The following is a 23195-nucleotide window of genomic DNA, read 5'->3' on the forward strand; positions in this document are numbered from 1 at the left end:
AACCAAAATTTTTGGGACTTTTGATTTTCCGAAGAAAAATTATTCTTCTATCCCAATTTAAGATCCTATAGCCTCCCCAATTTTCTCTAGAGATTCTTTGTTCCAATAGTTTGAGGGAAGATTTTCAAGTTTAACCCAAAAAGGAAACCTCATAGGTCTGTTTCCATGGATCGAAATTAGGTTCCCAATCCGTTTTGTAGAAAGATTTGTACAAACAAAAACCCTCAAAGAAAATTGGCTCGCCATAAAAAATCTTCCTTTTAGGGTTTGTTACAACCATTACATAACATTTAATGCTTGACCAATGATAAAATTGTATTGCTTGGACACATGTCCTCTCTGAAAAATTCGACCAATGGATAGCCGGGGTAGGTACATCGGAGTTTGTGCCACCTTCCATGAGCTAGGTACATTGAATTTGGACATGCTGAGGTGGACCACACTGACTGGAGGAGTGATGACTGGGATGACACCTCGTTTGACACTTGTAACTTGGTAAATATTCAACTTGATGTTGTTGAGAAGCTAGCTTTAATTAATTCATCTGGAACTATCTGCTTCTTCAACGAACCCTTTGCTCTGACTTCTTGTGTCCTTGATTTGCAGGATGATTGATGTACCTCGCCTTGGAACGCTAGATTGGAAGAGGTCGTCCTTGTCGATGCTAGGCTGGAGGAGGTCGCCCTTGTCCTTGCTTGATCGTCCTTGATCTGGCTTGATTTTCCTTGATGAGAACCTTCCGACTTGTAAATCCTTCGAGCTTGGGAGTCGCCATCTTGATACCTACACAACATTTCAAAATTAGTAACATGTTTTGCAACGTGGAAATATAGACTAGAAAGAGGATTTAAGTTTTAAATTAGGAAACCTCATGATAAATCTTTGAATTATCATTTCCTAAATTTAACTGAGCCACTTGAGATTGAAAATTGAAAATTGAAAATTGAGACTAGGAGAATCTCGCCATACCTCCACTTGGGAATTAACTCTAAGAAAAGATGCAAAATTAAGCAAGTTTGCTAGGCAAAATGTGGATCGAAGTCTTCAAAATGTGCTTCTTCTATCAACTTCACCACTTCTAGCCTTCAACTCGCACTCCTTCTTGGACCAGATTTCGCACTCCTTTATTGCTCCTTCAAAATCGCACTTGGACAAATGATTGAAAGATGGATTAACATGCTCAACACACCCCTCCTATATAGGCGCTCATCTTGATAATTGCCCCTAGGCCGACTTGGAAAATAGGCCCAAAAAACAAATAAAATTTAATAAAAGAGGGGGCCGACCTTGCAAAATAATACCCCAAGCGCTCCCTTTTTTAAAATTTAATTTAATAATAATTAATTAAATGCCTTTGTAATTAAAAACTTCGATTTTTTAAAGGCTTTAAATTAATTATTGCATGTCCATGCGCTATTTTTAAATACCAATTTAATTAAATCTTTCACATTTTTATCGAATTTGGCATTTTAATGTAATTCGAAAATATTGGCGCCTAAGCATGGGAGGAATAAGGGACACTAACCACATCGCTCTGGTCCCTGACTGAGGGACAGGAGCGATTTAGCATTTTGCTCTTGAATTCCTCGCCTTTTACGTTTAAAATCACTTCCTCTACTTTGAAACTGGCATCTTCATTGGGAATCCTGAGCTTGATCGATCAATGTTGTAGATGAATGCCTCTTAAGATCATTATCGCCCTGGTCCCTGGCTGAGGGACAGGAGCGAACTTTGCATTTCCCCTTGGCCTTTGTCTCTTTAAGTTGCCAAATTGATTCGTGAGGTAGGCAATGATCCCCTTGTTTATTTCACACACGCCAAACTTCTTCTTTGCAAAGCAAATTTGTCCTTCAAGTGGTTTTTGCCCTGGTCCTTGACTGGAGGACAGGAGCGAACTTTAGTTTCTAGCTCAAATTTGTGATCCTTTAACATTCACTTCTTGCCTATCACCTTTCAAATGACATTTTCAACCTTGTATAACTTTGCTTTGATGTGATCTAGGAAGAAAAATGATGGATTTTGTGAATATCGCCCTGGTCCTTAACTGAAGGACAGGAGCGAACTTTGATCTATGGTGCAAATCCTCCATCATATTGATATCAAATAATCTTCAAGGCGTAGAATGATGTCCTTTATTCCTTCTTGAACATTTGAAACGAACGTGGCCTTCAAAGTTTAAGCATATTTGACTATTTCGCTCTGGTCCCTTGGAGAGGGACAGGAGCGAACTTGGGCAATTTCATCACATTTTGCGGTCTTTGCAACTTCATTTCTCTTCGAGGCGTTCCAAACGTCATTGCCCCTTGTACCTTGGTTTGGAGTGGTTTAAACTTGGATGGAAGGCAAAGTAACCAAGATTTTGCCCTGGTCCCTGGCTGAGGGACAGGAGCGATCTTGCACTTGTAAGCTCATTCTTGCTTTGCCAACTTTCAAACTTGTTTTCAACGGACTCGTCATGCTCCCTTTCATTCACCATTGGCATGGAATTCATTTCAACTTGGTGAGAAATTCTCCTTAGGAAGAAATCGCTCTGGTCCCAGGCTGGGGGACAGGAGCGCCTTGGACAACATGGGCTTCACTTGGCGTTTTGCAATCTTCAAATTATCTTCAATGGGTTCGTTACGCCTCCTTTGCTTGCCTCAAACTTAACACTTACTTGATCTTTGCCCAAAACTTGTCTTATAAAGAAAATCGCTCTGGTCCCTGGGAGAGGGACGGGAGCTAACATTAAAATTCGCCCTGGTCCCTGGCAAAGGGACAGGAGCGATTTTGCTTCTAGGGCCAATTTTCCTTATGATGGCAGTTTCAAGTTATATTCAACTGATAAAATGTACCTCCTTTGTTCTCCTCAAATCGCGAAATCGTTCAAATCTTTCAAGGACAAGGCAATTTTGGATTTTAAGCTCCGGTCCTTCAGTGAGGGACAGGAGCGATTTTTGTCCTTGAGGGCAAATGTTCATCTTTTCGTCGCAAACGACTAAGTCTGGATGTTCCATCATGTTGAGTTCACCTTTCATCATGTCCTTAACGCTTTAGTTTGATCAAAATGAGGTCAAAGTGGTCTAAACAAGACATTTCGCCCTGGTCCTTGACTGAGGGACAGGAGCGATTTGGCCTCAAACTTCAAAAATTTGCCATTTTCGAATCTCAAAATCTTCAAAGCTTCCAATTTACGTTCAACTGCATCTCCTGGCAATCCTGCACAAGAAAAGTGAAACAAATTAATGACCAAGATGCATAAAAACATCAATTTCGCCCTGGTCCCTGGCTGAGGGACAGGAGCGAACTTGCTTCCACAGGCCAAAATATCAAGATTTTAAGGCTTTGGTCACTTGACAAGGCAAAATTAAGCCATTTCCAATGCCCGGAATCAATTATCAAAATTTCCAAAAATTTGGTCAAAATCATTCAATCAGACAAAATTCCATAATCCCATCATCAACACTTAGGCAAAATTTGGACTCGCATTCAAGATTCCGACTGAACCTAGACCAACTTTCTTGATCGCTGACAGATTCACCTTATTTCAAAATTGCATCTATGCGAGGATGCTCATCAATTCTTCAAAATTGGACTGGACTCTGGCTTGAAAACATCAAAACGGAAACCCAAAGGCTTAACCCTAGTCCAGACGACTAACTCACTAACCCAAAACCCTAAAAAGCAGAGAGAAGGACGAGCAAAACGAGCAAAAAGAGGGGGTCCCCATTTGCAATGGGGCGATGTGTGAAAACGTCACAACAAACTCCCACTAATTGTTCCATCAAGAGGGGTGATGTAAATAAGCTGCCAGCTTTTAATGTTGCCTTGTAGTAAAAATACTGACTTGATCTTAAGTATATATTCTCCCCTGTTTTCATCAAGGATGGCATTAGAATTTAATTCAAATATGAAGATAAGTCCCATCCACCTTTGCAAAAATAAGGATATCACAATCCACCTACCACTGCCACAATTTTCGGGTCTACTCATCTACAAAATGGAAGTTTGTCTGAATCACCATAAACTTACTGAGTAGAGAGTGATTATAGACCATCAAAGAGGCATTTTCAAAGCTTTGTTTAGAAAAGTTGACAAGATAGTACTACTGCTCGTTGAAGAAGACAAACAACGTAAGAATAAAGAGTTCTTGTGATTCCTTTTGGCCTATGCATGTGCTTCTCATAAGTCGGGTAGATTGGACCTCCTGTCCCTGAAAAGAATACCACTGCATGTTGGAACAAAGAAAGTGATCAGAAATGTTTTAAAAACTACATGCTATGGTTCAGAACAACATTTTCCCTGTAATCAAAGATCAGCTACTACTAGGAGTCATTATGATGCTATAGAGATCTAGATTTGTTATCTTGGATCCAATATGAAAGCTTGGAGGAAGTCACTCGTCTGCCTGAAAAATTGCAGGTATATAGTGGTCAACTTTGCAAGTGGAAGTTATATTATGTGGTGGAAGTTTGTATCTCTCTTGTGGTATCTCAATCAAAGGTTATGTATTTTCCATGAGATATAATATAATACTTTATTTTTTAATTCTGGCCAAAAAATAAAATCTGTGAAAATTCAATCCCTAACTATAACAAATTATTCCTATATTTCTTACTCTTATTTCTCTAAGAGACTATTAAGAAATCCAGGAAAAACGGTACATAATTCTTACCAAGTTTGTAATTGTGAACCTGATTTCATATTATTTGGAAGTTTTAGATTCTAATACTACATTGAAATGTGTTTCAACTAATATTGAAAAACCAAGTAAGAAATATATGAGCCCAAAACAATGTTCACGACATTGAGGACCCAAAGCTATGCATATTCTATGTATAAGCAAAATAAGAAGCCAGCAAAATGATTATGTCAGTTAAGCCTAAAAATTATGTACTTGCAAGGTTGTCTCTGCATGAAACTACTGTACATCACAAAAGATGGAAACATATAAAACCAAAACTTCTTCCAACTGTCTACAACCAAGATATCATCACATTAAAACAGAATGCTTGCAATCATTCGAGCTAAATAAAGGTCAATCATAAGTTATTCATCTCTAGTATCTACCTTGTGCAATGCCCATCACATTTTATCTTATTAATACACATTTATATCCACCCAACTTTAATAAGAGAGAGAAATAACAAACATGTGCATATATTCTTCAGATGTCATGCACCTTCTTCATCACAATATAAAGAAATGAACATTGTTAATAAAATCTTGCACAAGGTGACCGAGATCCAGATAAGAACTATCTTACAAAGTCAAAAAAGGGTGGAAATTTTATGTGCTATCTCTAATCTAAGCATAACTTCAATCTCATTGAATTCATTCAATTTAACATGTAAATTGAAAAAATGATAAGGAACATTGAAATGTGAGAAAGAAAATGTCAATGAATAGAAAACTTACAATGATGAGGCATATTCACAACTTTTGCAGTCACACCATGGATATCAGCACCAGAGTATCTCTGTAAAATTCACACAATAAGACCATACAACTTACAAGTATATCACACGCTTCGATTTCACACAAGGAATGGAGATATTTCCACTTAAAAGTGTATTAAATGTTGCAATCATTCCATTGATAACTTGGAAATTAAAATGGCACAATTGTGTACTCAATTCTTGCAGGTTTTCACATCATGGACAAAATTTTCAAAGATGCTATTGATTATTAGTTAAATGATAAGATAAGAAATGATGCAAGTCTTCCAACTTACCAAATGTATATCAATCATTGGAAGTTCAGGGCTTTTACGATTAATCACCAATAACCATGGAATAAGAAATTTCTCCCTTCCAACTTGGAATGATCTGCATGGTAACCAACATTTCCAATACATTAATCACTTAATTTTTTAATTCCTAAGAATAAATGAAAAGTTGAACCAAGAAATTTATCCTACAAAACAATTTTGAGCCATATACAATGAAGAAAAAAATACTCAAATATGTGAATAAATGAAACGAGCTCATGCATAATATTTCTATAGCGTTTTGTCTCGGACATAGAAAAAAATCAGCAAGCCTGAACATTGTAGAAAACCTCAGCCAACACTTCAATTTTAAAAAATAATTAAAAAATAGCAAATTTTTTTTGGACTGGGGGGTGGGAATTATTATATTGCATTTCAATTTCAAATATAAACAAAAACTAATCAACTAGATCTACCATACACATGTTTACACAAAGATGGAAAAGAAAAGAGTATTGAAAGTTGATTTTCAAACTTGAAAGCTGAAATGAAAGAAAAGTTATTCTGATATGCTTAAAATTATTTCGATATAATGGATTTAGAAATTTATGTAGATCACATCAACAAAAAGTTGCATCAAATAAGATCAAACTAAGATTGAAAGGAGCCACTCCACCCAACATTAGACATAGAACAACGAACCCTATAATGCTCTGTATGCATCGAAAAGAAGCTATACCCATTCTATTTGCAGAAATTATCATGAACAACTGCATTATCTCTAGTTGTACAAGATTGCTTCTCACCATTGCTACAAGCTTCACCTCACAATCAGCATGATCCACCTATCCATAGTCCTATGATGTAAACACAGAGTCATCATCCTCAATGATCCACTCAGATTCAAGATCATATTCCTCCAAGAGTCCGAATCAATGGGGCCAATTCTTCGCTTGGTGATATAATATTCTTGTGGCAGAGACATAAGTTGTAAAGTTCATTCAACTTTTGAATTGACAATCTATTGCATTTTTTGGATTATGTCTTCAAAAAAATGTTGGCTATTAACATAAGAATATTAATTCACTCACTAGAATCTTAGCCAAGTAACTCCAATTCAATTTTAATCCTAGTTAATCAATTCTAGATTATTGCATCCATGATGCTATCGCATTACAAGGCATCATGTTTTGTGTGCAATACATGCTTATATCAAACTTCACAGGAGATTCTAAAGTATTGCCAGCTTACAAGGAAGACAAATGTTTCAGTCTCATTGTTATAGACCTTCGAAGCCTAATGTATCTTAAATATTTTCGCCACATGAGCGTAAACTATTGGTGTATATATTACACTCACCTAGGATAGTGTTCATTCTAAGCGTAATGTTGCAGCTAGTTATTTACTTAGGATCTTAGAAATATTTAATTATTCTCACCTAGGTAGCTAATGTATTTACCTTTACTTGAGGTACACAAGAGCCACCACTACCTCGTCAATTTTTTATTGATGGGAGTTAGGTGCCACCTCTATTTAGTCAAGGCCATCTCTAGTCTTTGTTTAGCTTAGTTGACTTGCCTCCTAATTGAGAGTGATTACAAGTTAAACTCTTACCTCTTGGCCATGTCATCTTAGCAATTCATGGATATAAGACGCCTATATATCTGTATGTTACTGTTTGTAATTATATTCCATAATATTGAATATAGAAATTATTTATTCATTTCCTAGTTTTGTGATTAGCTCATAGGCATCAGGTTCTAGGTAGAATTCTTGTCACACAGAATTCTAACATGGTATAAAAGCCATGTTGTCAAAGGACTAGTCTTTTCTAAGTAATGGTAGCATGTAGATCTGAGCACTAGGCATATTTGGTGAATGGTAGAGTAATTTTGATCTCACCGCTGTGTCCAAAACAGCTACTTTAGTTAGGATCTGCTATTACTTGGTCTAAACTGGACAGCCTGTGGCTTGCAAGCTGGAAGGAGGATTTGCATTAGCATTTTTAAGTAATCTTTTGTAGAAAGTAAGCTGCTCAAAAATAAGCCTTTCCACTATACTTAAAAGGCTGAAATCTGTAAGGATCAATTGTAAACATGCTAAAACCTATGTTACTACGCCCTTAAGGAATCCCACACCCATAGCAAGTACACCTAAGTACAGGTTCGCTCGAGGGTACGCCTGGGTACACCTTGGGTATGTACCCGGACTTCTGGGTATGCCCAAGTTATGTACTAGGCATACCCAAAAGTGCTGACCACCAAAATATAGAAAAAAAGACATTTTTTTACCCTTTTTTGCATCAAAAAACCCTAAATTGCCCCTAAAAGCATCATTTCACCCAATACAAAGATCATTTTTCTCTCTTCACTCTCTTTTCTCCATCGTTGGTTTTTTCTCACACCTAACACTTTGTGCAGCTTATCATTGCTGCCCCTCAAACCCATTAGGGTCTTGTTGTGACGTTTTCACACATCGCCCCATTGCAAATGGGGACCCCCTCTTTTTTGCTTGGTTTGCCTGTTCTTCTCTTTGCTTTTAGGGTTTTGAGTAAGTGAGTGAGTCGTCTGGACTAGGGCTAAGCCTTAGGGTTTCTTTTTTTGATATTTTCAAGCCGCAGTCCAGTCAATTTTGAAGGTTATTGAGCATCCTCGTATGGATTGCAATTTTGGAATAGGGTGAATCTGTCAAGGGGTCAAGTGAATCTGTCTAGATTCAGTCGGAATTTTGAAAGCAAGTCCAAATTTTGCCTAAGTGTTGATGATGGAATTTTGAAATTTGGTTTGATTGAATTTTTGACCAAATTTTGGAAAGTTTGATAATTGATCCTTCGCCTTGGAGATAACCTAATTTTGCCTTGTGAAGTGACTGAGAGCCTAAATTCTTGATATTTTGGCCTATAGAGGTAAAACCGCTCCTGTCCCTCAGCCAGGGACCAGGGCGAAATTGGTATTTTATGCATCTGGGTTATTGACTTGCTTCATTTGTCTTGTGCAGGGTCGCCAGGAGATGCAATAATTGAAGATTTAGAAGATTTTTGAGACTCAATATGGCAAATTTTTAAAGTTTAAAGTCAAATCGCTCCTGTCCCTCAGTCAGGGACCAGGGCGAAATGACTTACTTAGACCATTTTGACCTCATTTTGATCAAATTGAAGCGTCAAGGACGCAAGGGAAGGTGAAATCAACATGATGGAACGCCAGGATTTAGCCGTTTGCAATGAAAAGTTGAGATTTTGACCTCAAGGACAAAAATCGCTCCTCTCCCTCACTGAAGGACCGGAGCTTGTTTCTTAAAATTCAACTGTCCTTGCAGGACCAAGACGTTTTTTGGATTGGAAGATATCAAGGAGGGCATCTTTGTCCATTGAATATAATTTGAAGAAATTTGCAAACAAGGAAATGTGCCAGAAGGACAAAATCGCTCCTGTCCCTCACTGAAGGACCGGAGCTTGAATTCCAAATTTGCATTATCCTTGCAAGATTTAAGTGATTTCGCGATTTGAAGAGGTCAAGGGAAGTGTGTTTTATTCGTTGAATATAACTTGAGTGGCCTACAAAGGAGAGAATCAACCCAAGTTGCAATAGGCGCTCCTGTCCCTCTCCAAGGGACCAGGGCGAAAATGCCTTAAGGCAAGCTCCTTCCAAAGATCACATGAATTGAACTTAAAGTTCCAGATAAAATGCCATTTTGAACGTCAAGGATGAGGTTTTGAACGTAAAAAATGAAAGATGGAGGACCAAAATGCATGGGCGCTCCTGTCCCTCTCTCAGGGACCAGAGCGATATTGATAGGTGTCCCTTATTCCTCCCATGCTTAGACGCCAATTTTTTTTGAATTGCATTAAATGCTAAGTCCGCTAAAACTTTGGAATATTTTTAATTGAAGTGGGCATTTAATGAGTTCGCATAAGGCATTTAATAATTAATTTAGCCTTTTAAAAAAATCGAAATTTTAATTGCAAAGCCATTTAAATTAATTAATTATTAAATTAAATAAAAAGAGAGCGCTTGGGGTTTTATTTTAAATATTCTAATAAAGGTCGGCCTCCTCTTTATTTAAATTTTATTTATTTTTTTGCCTTTATTTGCAAGGTCGGCCTCATGGGTAAGTGGAAGGTGAGCGCTCTATATATTGGAGGTGTTTTTTCATTATTCAAATCATTCACTCATTGTTTCAAGTGCGATTTGGAGAAGCAAGGAAGGAGGTGCGAAATCTAGCTTGTGTGGAGCGAATTTCTACCAAGTGTGGAGACTAAGGAAGGCGAAATTCATCTTGAAGGCCATTGGAGAGGCGTATTTCTTGCTAGTTTGGCGGATAATTTCCAGATTTTTGAAGACATTTGAAGGCGAATTTCCAGATCTTGAAGAGGCTAGTGGAAGATGGAGTTCTTTTCCAAGCTAAAGGGGGCGCATTTTGCTAAAGGGAGTCTTCATCTACATTTTGCCTAGCGAATTCTCCTATTTTTGCATCATTTTTTAGAATTAATTCCCAAGTGAAGGTATGGCGTAATCACCTTGGCACCATTTTTGAAGATTTAAATTTTGCTTTGAAAATCCTAAATTAGGAAATGATAACTCAAGATTTATCATGAGGTTTCCTAAATTAAAATCTTGAATCTTCCTTTTAAAGTTTAATTTTTAGATTTCAAGATATATTATTAATTGTGAAATGTTGTGTAGGTATCAAGATGGCGACTCCCAAGCTCGAAAGATCTACAAGTCGAAAGACTCTTCTCAAGGAAAATCAAGCCAGATCAAGGACGGTCTCATCAAGGACGATCAAGCAAGGACAAGGGCGACCTCCTCCAACCTAGCATCGACAAGGACGACCTTCTTCGATCCAGCATCATCAAGATAAGGGCGACCTCTTCCAATCCAGTATTCCAAGGCGAGGTACAACAATCGTCCTGCACATCAAGGACACAAGAAGTTAGAGCAAAGGGTTCGTTGAAGGAGCAGATAATTTCAGAAGAGTTAATTAAAGATAGCTTCTCAACAACATCAAGTTGAATATCTACCAAGTTACAAGTGTTAGATGAGGTGGCATCCCAGTCATCACTCCTCCAGTCAGTGTGGTCCACCTCAACATGTCCAGATTCAATGTACCTAACTCATGGAAGGAGGCACAAACTCCGATGTACCTGCCCCAGCTATCCATTGGTGGAATTTTCTAGAGAGGACATGTGTCCAAGCAATACAATTTTATCATTGGTCAAGCATTAAATGTTATGTAATGGTTGTAACAAACCCTAATTAGGGTTTTCATTGTAAAATCTTGGCCATTGATCTCGAATTGATCTAAGCCATCGAATTGTATTGAGGGCACTATATAAGCCCTGGCATTTCATTTTGTAAAGGCAATTAGAAATAGTTAGAGTTAGAATATAGTTGGAAGCAATTAGAAGACAGATAGAGAGTAGTTAGAAGGTGATTAGCTAGTTGATAGAATAGCAATTAAAGTAGAGTAGAGAGAGAAGGCAAAGATTGTTGGCAAGATGTTGTTGTAAGAGACTTGTAACTTCATTGAAGAAATGGTGAAATTTATGGGTCGATTCGACAATTTGCATGGTCTTTATACTTCTCATATTTGATTTCATGTTATTAGATGAGTGGAAGAAAGGTGCTTGATTGATGGTGGAATTCGTATATCCATACTACTAGTAGTTTGTTGATTGCAGACTTGCCTTGTGTAGTCAACTGGAATCATTCAGCTTAAGCTTAACTTCAATTGTCGCTTCTTCATTGATATGCATCAACCTAATGGTGTTTATGCCTGCAGTGATGATTTGAACATCATAAAGCTTTCCTTCGAAGATCGCACTAACCTTGTGGAGATGTTCCTGTGATGTCAAAACAAGACTTACTTAGAATTTCATCGAAGATCAATCATTGCTCCTACATTCCTTAGTATTAGGATTAGATCCTTTCCTCGCCCTCATCTTTTTTCCTTTTTTCAAATCGAAGCTAGTAAAATCCTGTGTTCCAGCAATATTCAAAGCAGATCAGACGTTCAATCATCAAATGTAAGTCCCCTTGTGATTCCAGCAAATCACATCATACCACAGAGAGCTTATCCACACGTAGAGACCCTACATACAAGAACCTTGGAGTCATCCTGATTGATCCTTTTTCGCGATATCTTCAGCAATCAGAGGCTTTATTCAAGAGAGGATAAGGTACCCTTCGGTATTTTATTCTGTGTTTGATTGTGTACAAAATACACGTCAACAGGTCTCCACTCCCAACCCCCCACTAGTTAGTGGGATATCTTGTCATATAAGAAATTTGATTACGATGAGGGGGTCTAGAAGTGAAGACCAGAATCAAGAGCTTAGACAACTAAAATTATCAGTATTGATGCCAATTGATAAAGATAAATATTAAATATTTAACTATCAATAGGCATTTAATATTTATCTTTATCGCTACCATTTTGGCATTCGGCATTGATCAATGATGAAGTATCATACTATCAAATGTATTTAGTTTTACAATATTGTATATTTCTTTAATTTTTTGATTATATATGTGTGTGTGTGTGCGTATGTACAAATGTACCCAAACCCACGTACCCAAGGGTAAATCAAAATTGCCCATACCCACATACCAGGTTCTCATACCCGTACCCGTTCCCATACTCGTACTGGCAACTTATCCTAAAACCAAGAAGAAAATCCTTGTTCAGCTTATAATTACACAACTTCTTCCTCCAAGTCATTGAAGGAAGATATTCTTGTTAATTAGAGGGATGGTGAAGATTATGGGAACTCAATCCAAAAGTTGTCAAGTCCCTCATCAAACCCGGAGTATAATGAATTGGAAGAGATGCAAAATCGTTGGGTCATAGGGTTCAGAAACTGACAATGTGGATATGGGGAATGATGAAGAGCTGGTGATGGAAGGCAAAGATGAGGAAGCTCCTGTTCTCAATAATAGCAGAGAAGGAAAAACCACCTTTGTGGAGCTAGAGATTGGGGTCCCTTTCCCAATCATTCTAGACCCTACCCCTGATATCATTCTAGAGCTAATGTCTAAGGCCTCAAATCGTGAACAATTGTTGGATATTTTCGGCACAAAGGAGGCAATCTCATCTCAACACTTGATGAAAAAGTGGTTCTATGTTGAAATAATCGATTGAATATCAAATTGGACAATCTGTACAAAACAATTTAGTGGCCAGTACCAATTAACAAAGGAACAAGATGCAAACATTCTTCAAGGATGGGAAGCTGTCCCAAAATTTGAGAAAATTAAGGATCTGGCCAACCTGAATAATGAATTTAAGGCTATGATGATGAGTACAAATAACTAGAAAATGGAGGTCAATGAAAGGATGAATGCCCTGAAAAAAGAGTTTAAGTCCATCAATCTAGAGCAATTGGTTGAAGTGAGCAAACGTACTATTCAAAATAGTGATGCTAGATTTAATATCCTAACAGAAAACTTAGAGAGCTCCATGAAAGGCAGATAATGCAAGTAACGAAGAAAGATGATAAAAAAGGATCAAGCTGGGCAAGTACAAGGACTCATCTATGCAAGAAGAAATCCTTTGAGGGTTAAAAGAAACATCTTATGGGTTTTGCCAAACTACAGGAAGAATTCTACCAACAGGAAATGGAAGCTGTGGAAATCCTAAATCATCTATACTCTAGTCTTTTCTGTTTAATAATCCTTTCTATTCTTTCTATTGTGCTACGGTTCGCTGGGGATTTGCTTGGGCAAACATTTTGCTGTAGTTTTGCTATGCTTTGCTGTTTTAAGGTCCCTCTAACCTGTTTTACCTTTAATCAAAAAATGTAAACAAGTCAATGTTGGGCTCTATCTCTGGAGGCAAAATAAAAAGCAGTTCTCAAACATATTACCTGAGATCATAAACAATTGTAAAGGTCTGATTGTTTTGCAAATCTCTTTTTCGGTAAAATTTCAATTAAGTCAAAAAAATAGATATATAAATAAATTGTAGGTTGCAGCCTCCTTTTTCCATAGGCAACAGCCTATTCAAATGGGCTGAAGCCATTTGGTGGGAGGCGTAGCCTCCACCACCAAACCACAGTCTCTGCTTTAAGGTGCAGCCTCCACCATTAGGCCACAGCCCCAAAAATAACACCTGCTATTTTATTTTTTTAAATCATTTTTATACCTGTCATCCACCCTACATGGCTTCCGAATTTTGGAATTATTCTTTTGGCATTTCAGTAGAAAATTTAGTAAGGACACCAAATTTAGCTTTAATCACCACATTGGCAGAGGCTTCTATATTTGGTCGCATTTTTTGCTGATTCCTCTAAATTTTGCGGTTCCTGCACAATTAGTTCCCTTGAAATTTGGCTATATTGTTCTTCATCCCTCTTCAACGCCCTTTCATGGGAATAAGTATAGCTTTTGCCTCAGTTATTGGAAAGGTGGTTTCACATTGTTTTGCATGGAATATTTTGTAATGCCCCTAGTTTGAAATATAATTTAATAATAAATAATAATAATAATAATAATAAAATTAAAATACAAAAGAATAAATATAAAAATTAAATTAAAATATAAAAGAATATAATTAAATATAATTAAAATTTGATTAAAGTTAATGAATGGTCAAAAGGCATGAAATGATAAGTTGTGACTCCCTCAAACGTGAGATATAAAAGGGAGAAGAGAACCTCATTTGAGGGGGGGGAGAATTTAGAAAATGAGAAGTGTAGATCTGATTGTGGAAGGTTGCATCCCTTTCCAAGGGCAGAAAGAATGAAGAGTTGCACTCTTTCAAAAGGTGCTAATGGTGAAAGGGTGTGTCTCTTGCCAAAGGACATGCATGATGAAGAGGTGTGACCTCTCCCTCACATTGAGAGATATAAAGGGAAGGAATCAAAAGCATCTAGTGACATCACCATGGATCAGATGAGATCAAAACTGTTATTAAGTTGCAGGCAGTAACATCCTTGTTCTTGGTGGTATGCATGGGGATGTGCTTAATAAATATGCTTAATATATGAAGCCTGATAATGTTCTTATGCAGAATTAATAGTAATATTAATATGGACTGCAATATGTATGACAGTCATACTTAATTTCATATATATTCATAATACATAAGAAATAAGTATACTTAAGTCTAAATCATGTTATTACTGTCAGTATTTAAGAAGATGGGAATGAAATGTTCCAAAGAGGGGCAGTCTAAATCCAAGCAATAGGTTAAATCCCAAGATAGGGTGGGCATCAGCGACCCATAAGCCTTGAGGGTATAGACCCAAGATAGGTAAGGGCTTGGATCTGTAAACTTTGAGGGAACCTATTGTATTTGGTCTCTAAGCACTTGTTAATAACTAATAAATTGAAGAATATCAATGACTGGCTTCATGAATAGTCTCTCAATCAATTTTAGTGTATTGAAATAGATTAACTATGTTAATCAAATAAGGGACATTACATATTTTGTTTCAGCTTTTGGTACCATCTGAAAATGTTTTGAAAAAAAATCTTCGAACTTCTATGTGACTTATATTCACATTACTTATAAAGTGTCATTTTCTACTTATCTAGGGGCATTTTATGCAATAGGCTCTTTTACGATCTAATAGCAGAGTGTCATCGTGTCATTCACTTGACCTCTCCTTTCTACTTCTCCTTTTCAGCATTATGGGTCCATAAGCTCTAAAAACTCACAGCTTATACTATTTTGCATAAAAAAACAAGCATAACTAAGAGTAAGGCCCTAGGCATATGTGCCTCTTTCTATTGCTCAAATTTTATTTTGTATTTTACTGCTATTGTACTTGTCAATGATGTTATGTTTGTATTGCCATCAAGGTGCATGGATCATGTATTTTGGGTCTATGTGTGTGTGGATTTGTATATGTTTGGACTTCTTCTTGGCATTGCTATTGCACTTGCCAACGATGTTTCTGTGAATTGTCATCAAGGTGTATGGAGTATGTGCCGAGATTTATGTACACGTGTAGACTTGCTTATGTTTGGACTCAGCAATGTTTTAGCTTAAGTATTTTCATTTTGATATTTTATTTTGCCTATGCCTATTGAGTTCAAAATTGTGATGGGTTATTTACCATCTATAGTTATCTTATTGGTGGATACATTCATATATTCTGCTTTGGCTATTTTTTATCAAGTAGTACATCTAATGTTTTCCTTGAGTGAGCAGGCACAAGTTTCCCCAACATTAATTAATTGGAGGTAGTCAACTTGGATAAAAATGTTATGTTTTATTTCCCATCTCATCAAGCTCAATCTACGTGATGTGCTTTGTGTGGCCCTATAAGCCTAAATCCAAATCAGTTGATTCACCATGCCCAGTGTTGCATGAAAACACGTAATATGTGTTTGCATGCTTTTCTTGGTTGTTCAAGCCATGTACGTAATTTATATTTAATTGTCTTATGTGTCTTGTTGTGTGCTAAATTGCTAACAAAATCAAATTTATGTTGGTGATAGATTAAATTATAGTTTTAAGTATTTTGCAATGTATTTAAGGTGTTGTCTGAAACAATAAAGCACGTGTTTCAATTGAAAAATGATATTATTATTTTATGCAAAATGAGTATAACAACATAGCCAATTATATTGTTATACACAATATAATAAAATCATTTTTCAAATGAAACGCGTGCTTTATTATTTCAGACAACACCTTAAATACATTGCAAAATACCTAAAACTATAATTTAATCTATCACCAACATAAACTTGATTTTATATATATATATATATACCTAGCAAGTCCCAACAAGTAGACTTGATTGGTGGAATTAAAGGAAAAAAATGGAAGATGTAAAAGAAAAGAAATAAAAAACTTAAAACCTAAGCACTTAAATAAACTCCAACACTCTAAAAGCACACCCATTTCATTTGCAAACACAAGGAGAAAAAAAAGAGTATTGGAGCCGATTTTGCCCATTTTTCAAAGCTGATGAGGAGGTTTTGAGTGGGCTCTACATGATCAAAGTGGATGGTACTTGATCCTCAGCTTAGAGTGAAGATAAGCTCTGAGATTGAGATCTACAAAATTGCACAAAGGGGACCTCTTTGCACAATACATATGCAAGACAATTTAGACAACATTGCAGCCAAGTAAGCCTATTGATGGTGTAATATAAATTTAAAAATTAAAATTTAATCCTATTTTATGTTAATCTTGAAACTCAATGTTGGACAATGAGATTGCATTTTTTTATATTTTTTTAATTTCAAATGCATGGTGGTAAAGATTTGGTGCTAGAATGCCAAACCTTTAGAGGATTGTCAATCGTGTTTTCAGCCAACTATGCAAAGTTTCAAGATGTGAACATAACTAGAATATGTTTGAGCAGATAAACTCCAAGAAGCACAACAACTTATTAGTGCAAAAATTGAATGATCTTGCTTATGTTCATTACAACCTTCACCTTCATCACAAAATATCTTGGGCATAGACTTATCTCCCATCGCTCTAGAGGAGGTTGATCAAATCAAATTGGATCACTAAGGTTGAAGATTTTGTCTTCGGTGAGGAGAACCGTGCATTGGCTGATCAAGCAGATCTAGGGCAAAGATATTAGCCATAGCAGAGATGGATAAAGCATTGGCAAACCCCTTGGAAGTTGGTGTCACTAATACCCAAGCAGATATCATAATCGCATCATCATCAAGGACCTATGTTAAATACTCATATAGGAGTAATTGTACAACTATGGATGTTGGGACTAGTGATGCAAGCCCCCTCTAAGCTATAGATTATTCTTTTCGTTTTGATATTTGTTTTGATGCCATGGATTATGACTTTTGTTTACACTTGACAATACATACATGTATATATAGATATATGCATATATATGTGTGTGTGTACATATATATATACATGTGTGTGTGTATACACTAAGTCACCGCGTTCAAATTCGAATTCGAGTTTGGCAACCATAAAATTCAGATGAACTTCAGCAAGGGCAGAAAATTAGAAAGAAAAAATTAAAATTAGATTTGACTTATATATATATATATATATAAACTTTTTAATGTGACCGGTGATGCTGGTACAACACGCCCTCCGGCTCCACGTGAACGTTTTTTGACCCAGAGCTATGAACCGGTGATGCCACAAACGGGGGACCTCATCCCCACACTTCACTTGTTCAAATCCGCGAGCACAATGGCCCAGAGAAGGCACAAGGCCTTGTGAGCACAATGGCTCAGCAGGGATTTGAACCTTGGTGGCCACTTCACCAACGAAGTGTTTAAACCGCAACACTACATGTCCGAAGACAAATTTTTTATATATAAATAATATATCCAATAAACTATTAAATTAGTTTAACTATAACTTTTTAAAGAGAAAAGATGTAAATTTAAATTTATTATAATTAAATATTATTTTTTATTAAAATTTAACATAAATATTATGATATTTAAACTTTGATTGACATCTAAGTCAATATTTAAATTAAAAAATACAAGTTTTGACAGCAAAAAAAAACATAAAGGAAAAAGTAATTTTAAATGAAAATAAAAACCTAAATGAAAACTAAAATGATGAAAATCTATTCATGCAAGACTTGCCCCATCACTGGGTCATGCCAGACTTGCAAGGCATTGTTGGTGAAGCTGAAGGTTTTTCGCGTTGGACTTGCAGGGCGTTGGGCGTCACCTCTATTCAGATTTGCAAGGTGTTGCTTGGTCGCATTGGATGTGCACGGTGTCTCCTTTCCTCATGCTAGTAGCTTCACCAGACGTCTGTGAATAGATTCTAGCAAACCCGTGAAGGAAGCTCACGTTTTTACAATACATTTTTTATTAAAAAACCCTAACACATTTATTGTACGAATTTAACGCAGACTTACTGTTGATGTGTTTTTTATGCACATGCGAACACAAAATAAAATACCTAGGGTACCTTATCCTCTCTTGAGTAAAGTTTCCCGACTGCTGAAGATATCACCGAAGGATCAGTCGAGGCAACTCCAAGGTTCTGTTATGTAGGATCTCTACTCGTGGATAAGCTCTTCGTGGTATGATGTGATTTTGCTGGAATCACAAGGGGACTTACACTCGATGACTTGAACGTCTGATTTGCTGGAATCACAAGTCCTATTTACTAACTGGAAGACAAACAAATGGCAAAAGATGCAGGGTTCAGGAAGTCTACTCTACTACCTAGAATGCGAGAAGATGTATGAACGACTAGGTGGAGTCCTACTGGGCTGGGTCTCACCATCAGGCTTGAACAATCCAACACCAACTCAGTGCGATCTTCTAAGGGATGCTTCCAATATGTTCAAATCGTACACCATCAGACACTGATCACCATTCAAGATAATGCATGAACAATAGACGTGTAACGACTTAAGATTAAGCTCATTTTATGCCAGTTGACCACGCAGAACGCACTTACAATCAGTAAGAGGCTAGTGGTATGGATTAGATGGATTCCACACAGGTGCATTCAAGAACTTCTTTCTTTCAATTTAATTATCTATCATCTAAAATGAAGATTCAACAAGAGACCATGCGTATTGCAACGAAACAACACACTTCACCATAACTTCAATGAAAATGGAGTTTGTTTACAATCACTGGCAACAATTTCTTGCCTTGTCCTCCTAATTTACTCTAATTGCTATTCTATCAACTGACTATTCACTATTAGCTAACTATTCACCCACTATCAACTATTGACTAACTATTAGCCTTTACAAATGAGGAGCCAGGACTTATATAGTGCCCTCAATACAATTCAATGGCTCAGATCAATTTGAAATCAATGGCCGAGATCTTACAAGGAAAACCCTAATTAGGGTTTGTTACAACAAACTCAATTCTGGCCAATGAAATAATTGCATTATTTGGACACATGTCTTCTCTGGAATATTCGACCAATGGATAACCGGGGTAGGTACATCGAAGTTTGTGTCATCTCCGATGAGTCAGGTACATTGAATCTGGACACGCTGAGGTGGACCAATCCAACTGAAGGAATGATGATTGGGACGCCACCTTGTCTGACACTTGTAACTTGGTTGATGTTCAATTTGGTGATGCTGAGAAGCTAACTTTAATTAACTCTTCTGAAACTATCTCCTTCTCCAACGGACCCTTGCTTTGACCTCTTTTGTCTTTGATGTGTAGGATGGATGGTGTACCTTTCCTTGAAATGCTGGACTGGAACAGGTCGTCCCTGATGATGCTGGACTGGAGAAGGTCGTCCTTGATGATGTTGGACTGGAGAAGGTCGTCCTTGATGATGCTGGACTGGAGGAGGTCGTCCTTGATCTAGCCTGGTCTTCTTTCATCTGCAAGACAAACCATAAGATGATTAAGGACACATAATATATTTATTCTAACGTAGCATTTTATACCTTAAATCATCAACAAGAAGACATCAAAATGAAGCTTGCTCAAGATTCTCCCCAGGGACAAGCCCTATTAGAATTTCGCCCTAGACCCTCTGGAAGGGTCAGGAGCGAAATTCTTGATTTGGCTCAATTCCTTATATTTCAATGTTTCCTAGCAACTTGAAGTTACTCCTAAAGGCTTCTTCCATCCCAATTCACTTTAGTTTGCAATTGTCTTGTCACAAATTTGGAAAAAAGGTGGTTTTGGTGAAATTTCGCTTTGGACCCTCTGGAAGAGTCGGGAGCGAATTTCTTAGTTTAGGCTTATTCCTCCATCATTTCAAGTTGAATTCACCTCAAAAGGCTAGAAAACACTTCTCCTCTCACATCCAACCCAAGTTTGACTTGATTTTGCAAGGGAAAATAGGTGGTTGAAGAATTTTCGCCCTGGACCCTCTGGAAGGGTCAGGAGCGAATTTCCCTTTCTAGACCAAAATCATCATTCCTTCAATCCCAATCTTCTTTGCAAGGTAAAATCTCCTCTCTCTTCACCTTAGGAGCAAGGTTTTAAGCTCAAGCAAGGTTAAAAATATATGCTTGTAAGGAATTTCGCTCTGGACCCTTTGGAAGGGTCAGGAGCGAAATTTCCTTCCTTGGCTAAAACACTCATTCCTCAACTCTTTCAAACATTCCCAAAGGCCACAACATGTTCATTCTCCCTTTCAACATGCCTTGGACATCAAAATTTGGTCGAACAAGGAAGGGAAAGCGGTCTAAGTAGATTTTCGCCCTAGACCCTCTGGAAGGGTCAGGAGCGAAAATCATTTTTTTAGGCTTGATTCTTCATTTCTCCAATTCCAAACCACCTCAAGAGGCAAAGACATGCTATCTCACTTCCATCCACGCCATAAAAACACAAGGACTTGACCTTATCCAAGGAAAAAAAGGTGTTTCTAGGAATTTCGCTCTAGACCCTTTGCAAGGGTCAGGAGCGAAATTCACTATTTGGCTCAAAATCCTTCACTTTTCAATGCTTTCAAACATTTGCAATGCAAAAGATGTCCATCCTTCCTTTCAAGATGCCTTGCAAATCAAAATTTGGTCAAACTAGGGAGGAAATGAGCCTTAGGAGGATTTTCGCTCTGGACCCTTTGGAAGGGTCAGGAGCGAAAATCTTAGTTTAGGCTTGATCACTCACTTTTCAAACTTCAAACCACCTCAAGAGGCAAACTTAGATCATTTTTCACCTAAGGAACAAGGATTGATGCCAAAATCAAGTAGCAAATGAGGTTTATAGTGAATTTCGCTCTAGACCCTTTGGAAGGGTCAGGAGTGAAATTCTCTTTTAGGCTAAAATCTTGATCTTCCAAAGCATCCCACTCCCTCTCAGGGCAAGAACATACTAATTCCTTCTCCATCATGCCAAAGCTTAGCCAAAATAAGGAAGAAAATAAGAGCTACAAAGATTTTCGCTCTGGACCCTTTGGAAGGGTTAGGAGCGAAAATCATGTTTTGGGTTTGATCCTTGACTTTTCCAACTCCAATCCTCTTTGAGAGGCAAACATAGATCCCTCTCCTTTCATTTCCACCTTGGTCCTGACTCTGGCTAAAGGAAAAATGAGTGTTTTCAAGAATTTCGCTCTGGACCCTTTGGAAGGGTCAGGAGCAAAATTCACCCTTTAGGCTAGAATCCTTCATTCTTTTCACCTTTACTCATCTCCTAAGGCTAGAACATGTCAAAACACCTCAAACATGCCTTAAAAACTAGGAATTTGGTCTTGACAAGTGATAAAATTGAGGTGTATAAGAATTTTTGCTCTGGACCCTCTGGAAGGGTCAGGAGCGAAATTCCTAATCTTGGCCAAAATCCTTCACATTTTCACATCCCATCACCTCAAAACTAGAACGTTGATCTAAACAAGGGAGAAAATGAGGTTTTCAAGAATTTCGCTCTGGACCCTTTGGAAGGGTCAGGAGCGAAATTCCTACTTTAGGCTAATTTCCATCATTTTGTCACCTCAAATCTCCTCTCAAAGACAAATGTGCATCAAAACCTTCCCATCACGCCCCAGAAGTCAACAAACTTGGTCATATCAAAGGGCAAAGTGGAGAAAAATGAATTTTGCTCTGGACCCTTTGGAAGGGTCAGGAGCGAAAATCATCCTTGGGCTCAAATCCTGACTTCATTTTCACATTTCCTCATTCAAACAAGCGTTTTTACCTTCATTCAAGCCTAAGAATACGTTAGTTCTAGGTTTTGGTCAAAGTAGAATGTCTTATGGAGAATTTCGCTCTGGACCCTTTGGAAGGGTCAGGAGCGAAATTTGACATTTTGGTCTCTCCGTCAAGATCATTTTATGGAATATAACATTTAAGTATAAGATATACTTTAAGTTATATTCCATATATACTGTCAGGATGTTTGAGAGTAGTTTCGGACCTCCAGGAGTTATATTGCAAAATCTAGTTTTTGGAGGATTCTTCAGTTTTCCAAACAGTCAAATTTCAGGATCAGGACATTCCAAACTTAGCCAAATTTCAGGGCATTTGAAGATCAGGATGACATTCCAGACTTCATCACTCACCAACTTGACCTAGCTCGGACCTTCAAGAATGATACTCACTCACCAAACAAGACACAATTAGCAACAAGAGCAAAACTAGGCCCTAAGGAAGACTTTCAAAGAAACCCTAATTCTGGGGCCCCAAAGACTCACCTTGGCTCAAGCAGAGCCTGCCATCCTAGTGATCCCCCTAGCGACACTTGAGAAGCAAAGGCTAACAGACAAAACTCTAAAACCTAGAAAGCAAAACCCCACAAAGCGAAAAAAGTAGGGGTCCCCATTTACAATGGGGCGATTTGTGAATACATCACAACACTTCCCGAATTTTTTGGATTTTGAAAAAATTCATTGAATTTTGAATCTCATGGATCAAATTCGCCGAATGTGGTGACTAAGTATATATACATACTATACATACATGTATGTATGTATATATGCATATATATACATACATATATACATACATACATGTATGTATATATTATACATGCATACACACATGTATACATGTATGTATAATATATACATACATGTATGTATTTATATACGTACATACATATATACATACACACACATATATATAATGTCAATTTATTTATGGGTGCATGATACATGTTTTAGATCCTTC

The 23195-nt window shown here is 37.3% G+C and overlaps 1 protein-coding gene across 3 annotated transcripts in view; it reads right to left on the reverse strand.

The window, feature by feature from the left end:
• The window catches only part of LOC131029725 (uncharacterized), an 81282-nt gene that overhangs the window by 22747 nt on the left and 35340 nt on the right, over positions 1-23195 (reverse strand). For all 3 annotated transcript variants that reach the window (XM_057960349.2, XM_057960348.2, XM_057960350.2), the window contains exons 4-5: positions 5714-5807; positions 5398-5458 (exon numbers count right to left, since the gene is read on the reverse strand). In XM_057960349.2, coding sequence (XP_057816332.1) covers positions 5398-5458; positions 5714-5807 — 155 coding nt within the window. The remainder of the gene's footprint in view (positions 1-5397; positions 5459-5713; positions 5808-23195) is intronic.

Source organism: Cryptomeria japonica, chromosome 9 (assembly GCF_030272615.1).
Source record: "Cryptomeria japonica chromosome 9, Sugi_1.0, whole genome shotgun sequence".
Taxonomy (NCBI): Eukaryota; Viridiplantae; Streptophyta; class Pinopsida; order Cupressales; family Cupressaceae; genus Cryptomeria; species Cryptomeria japonica.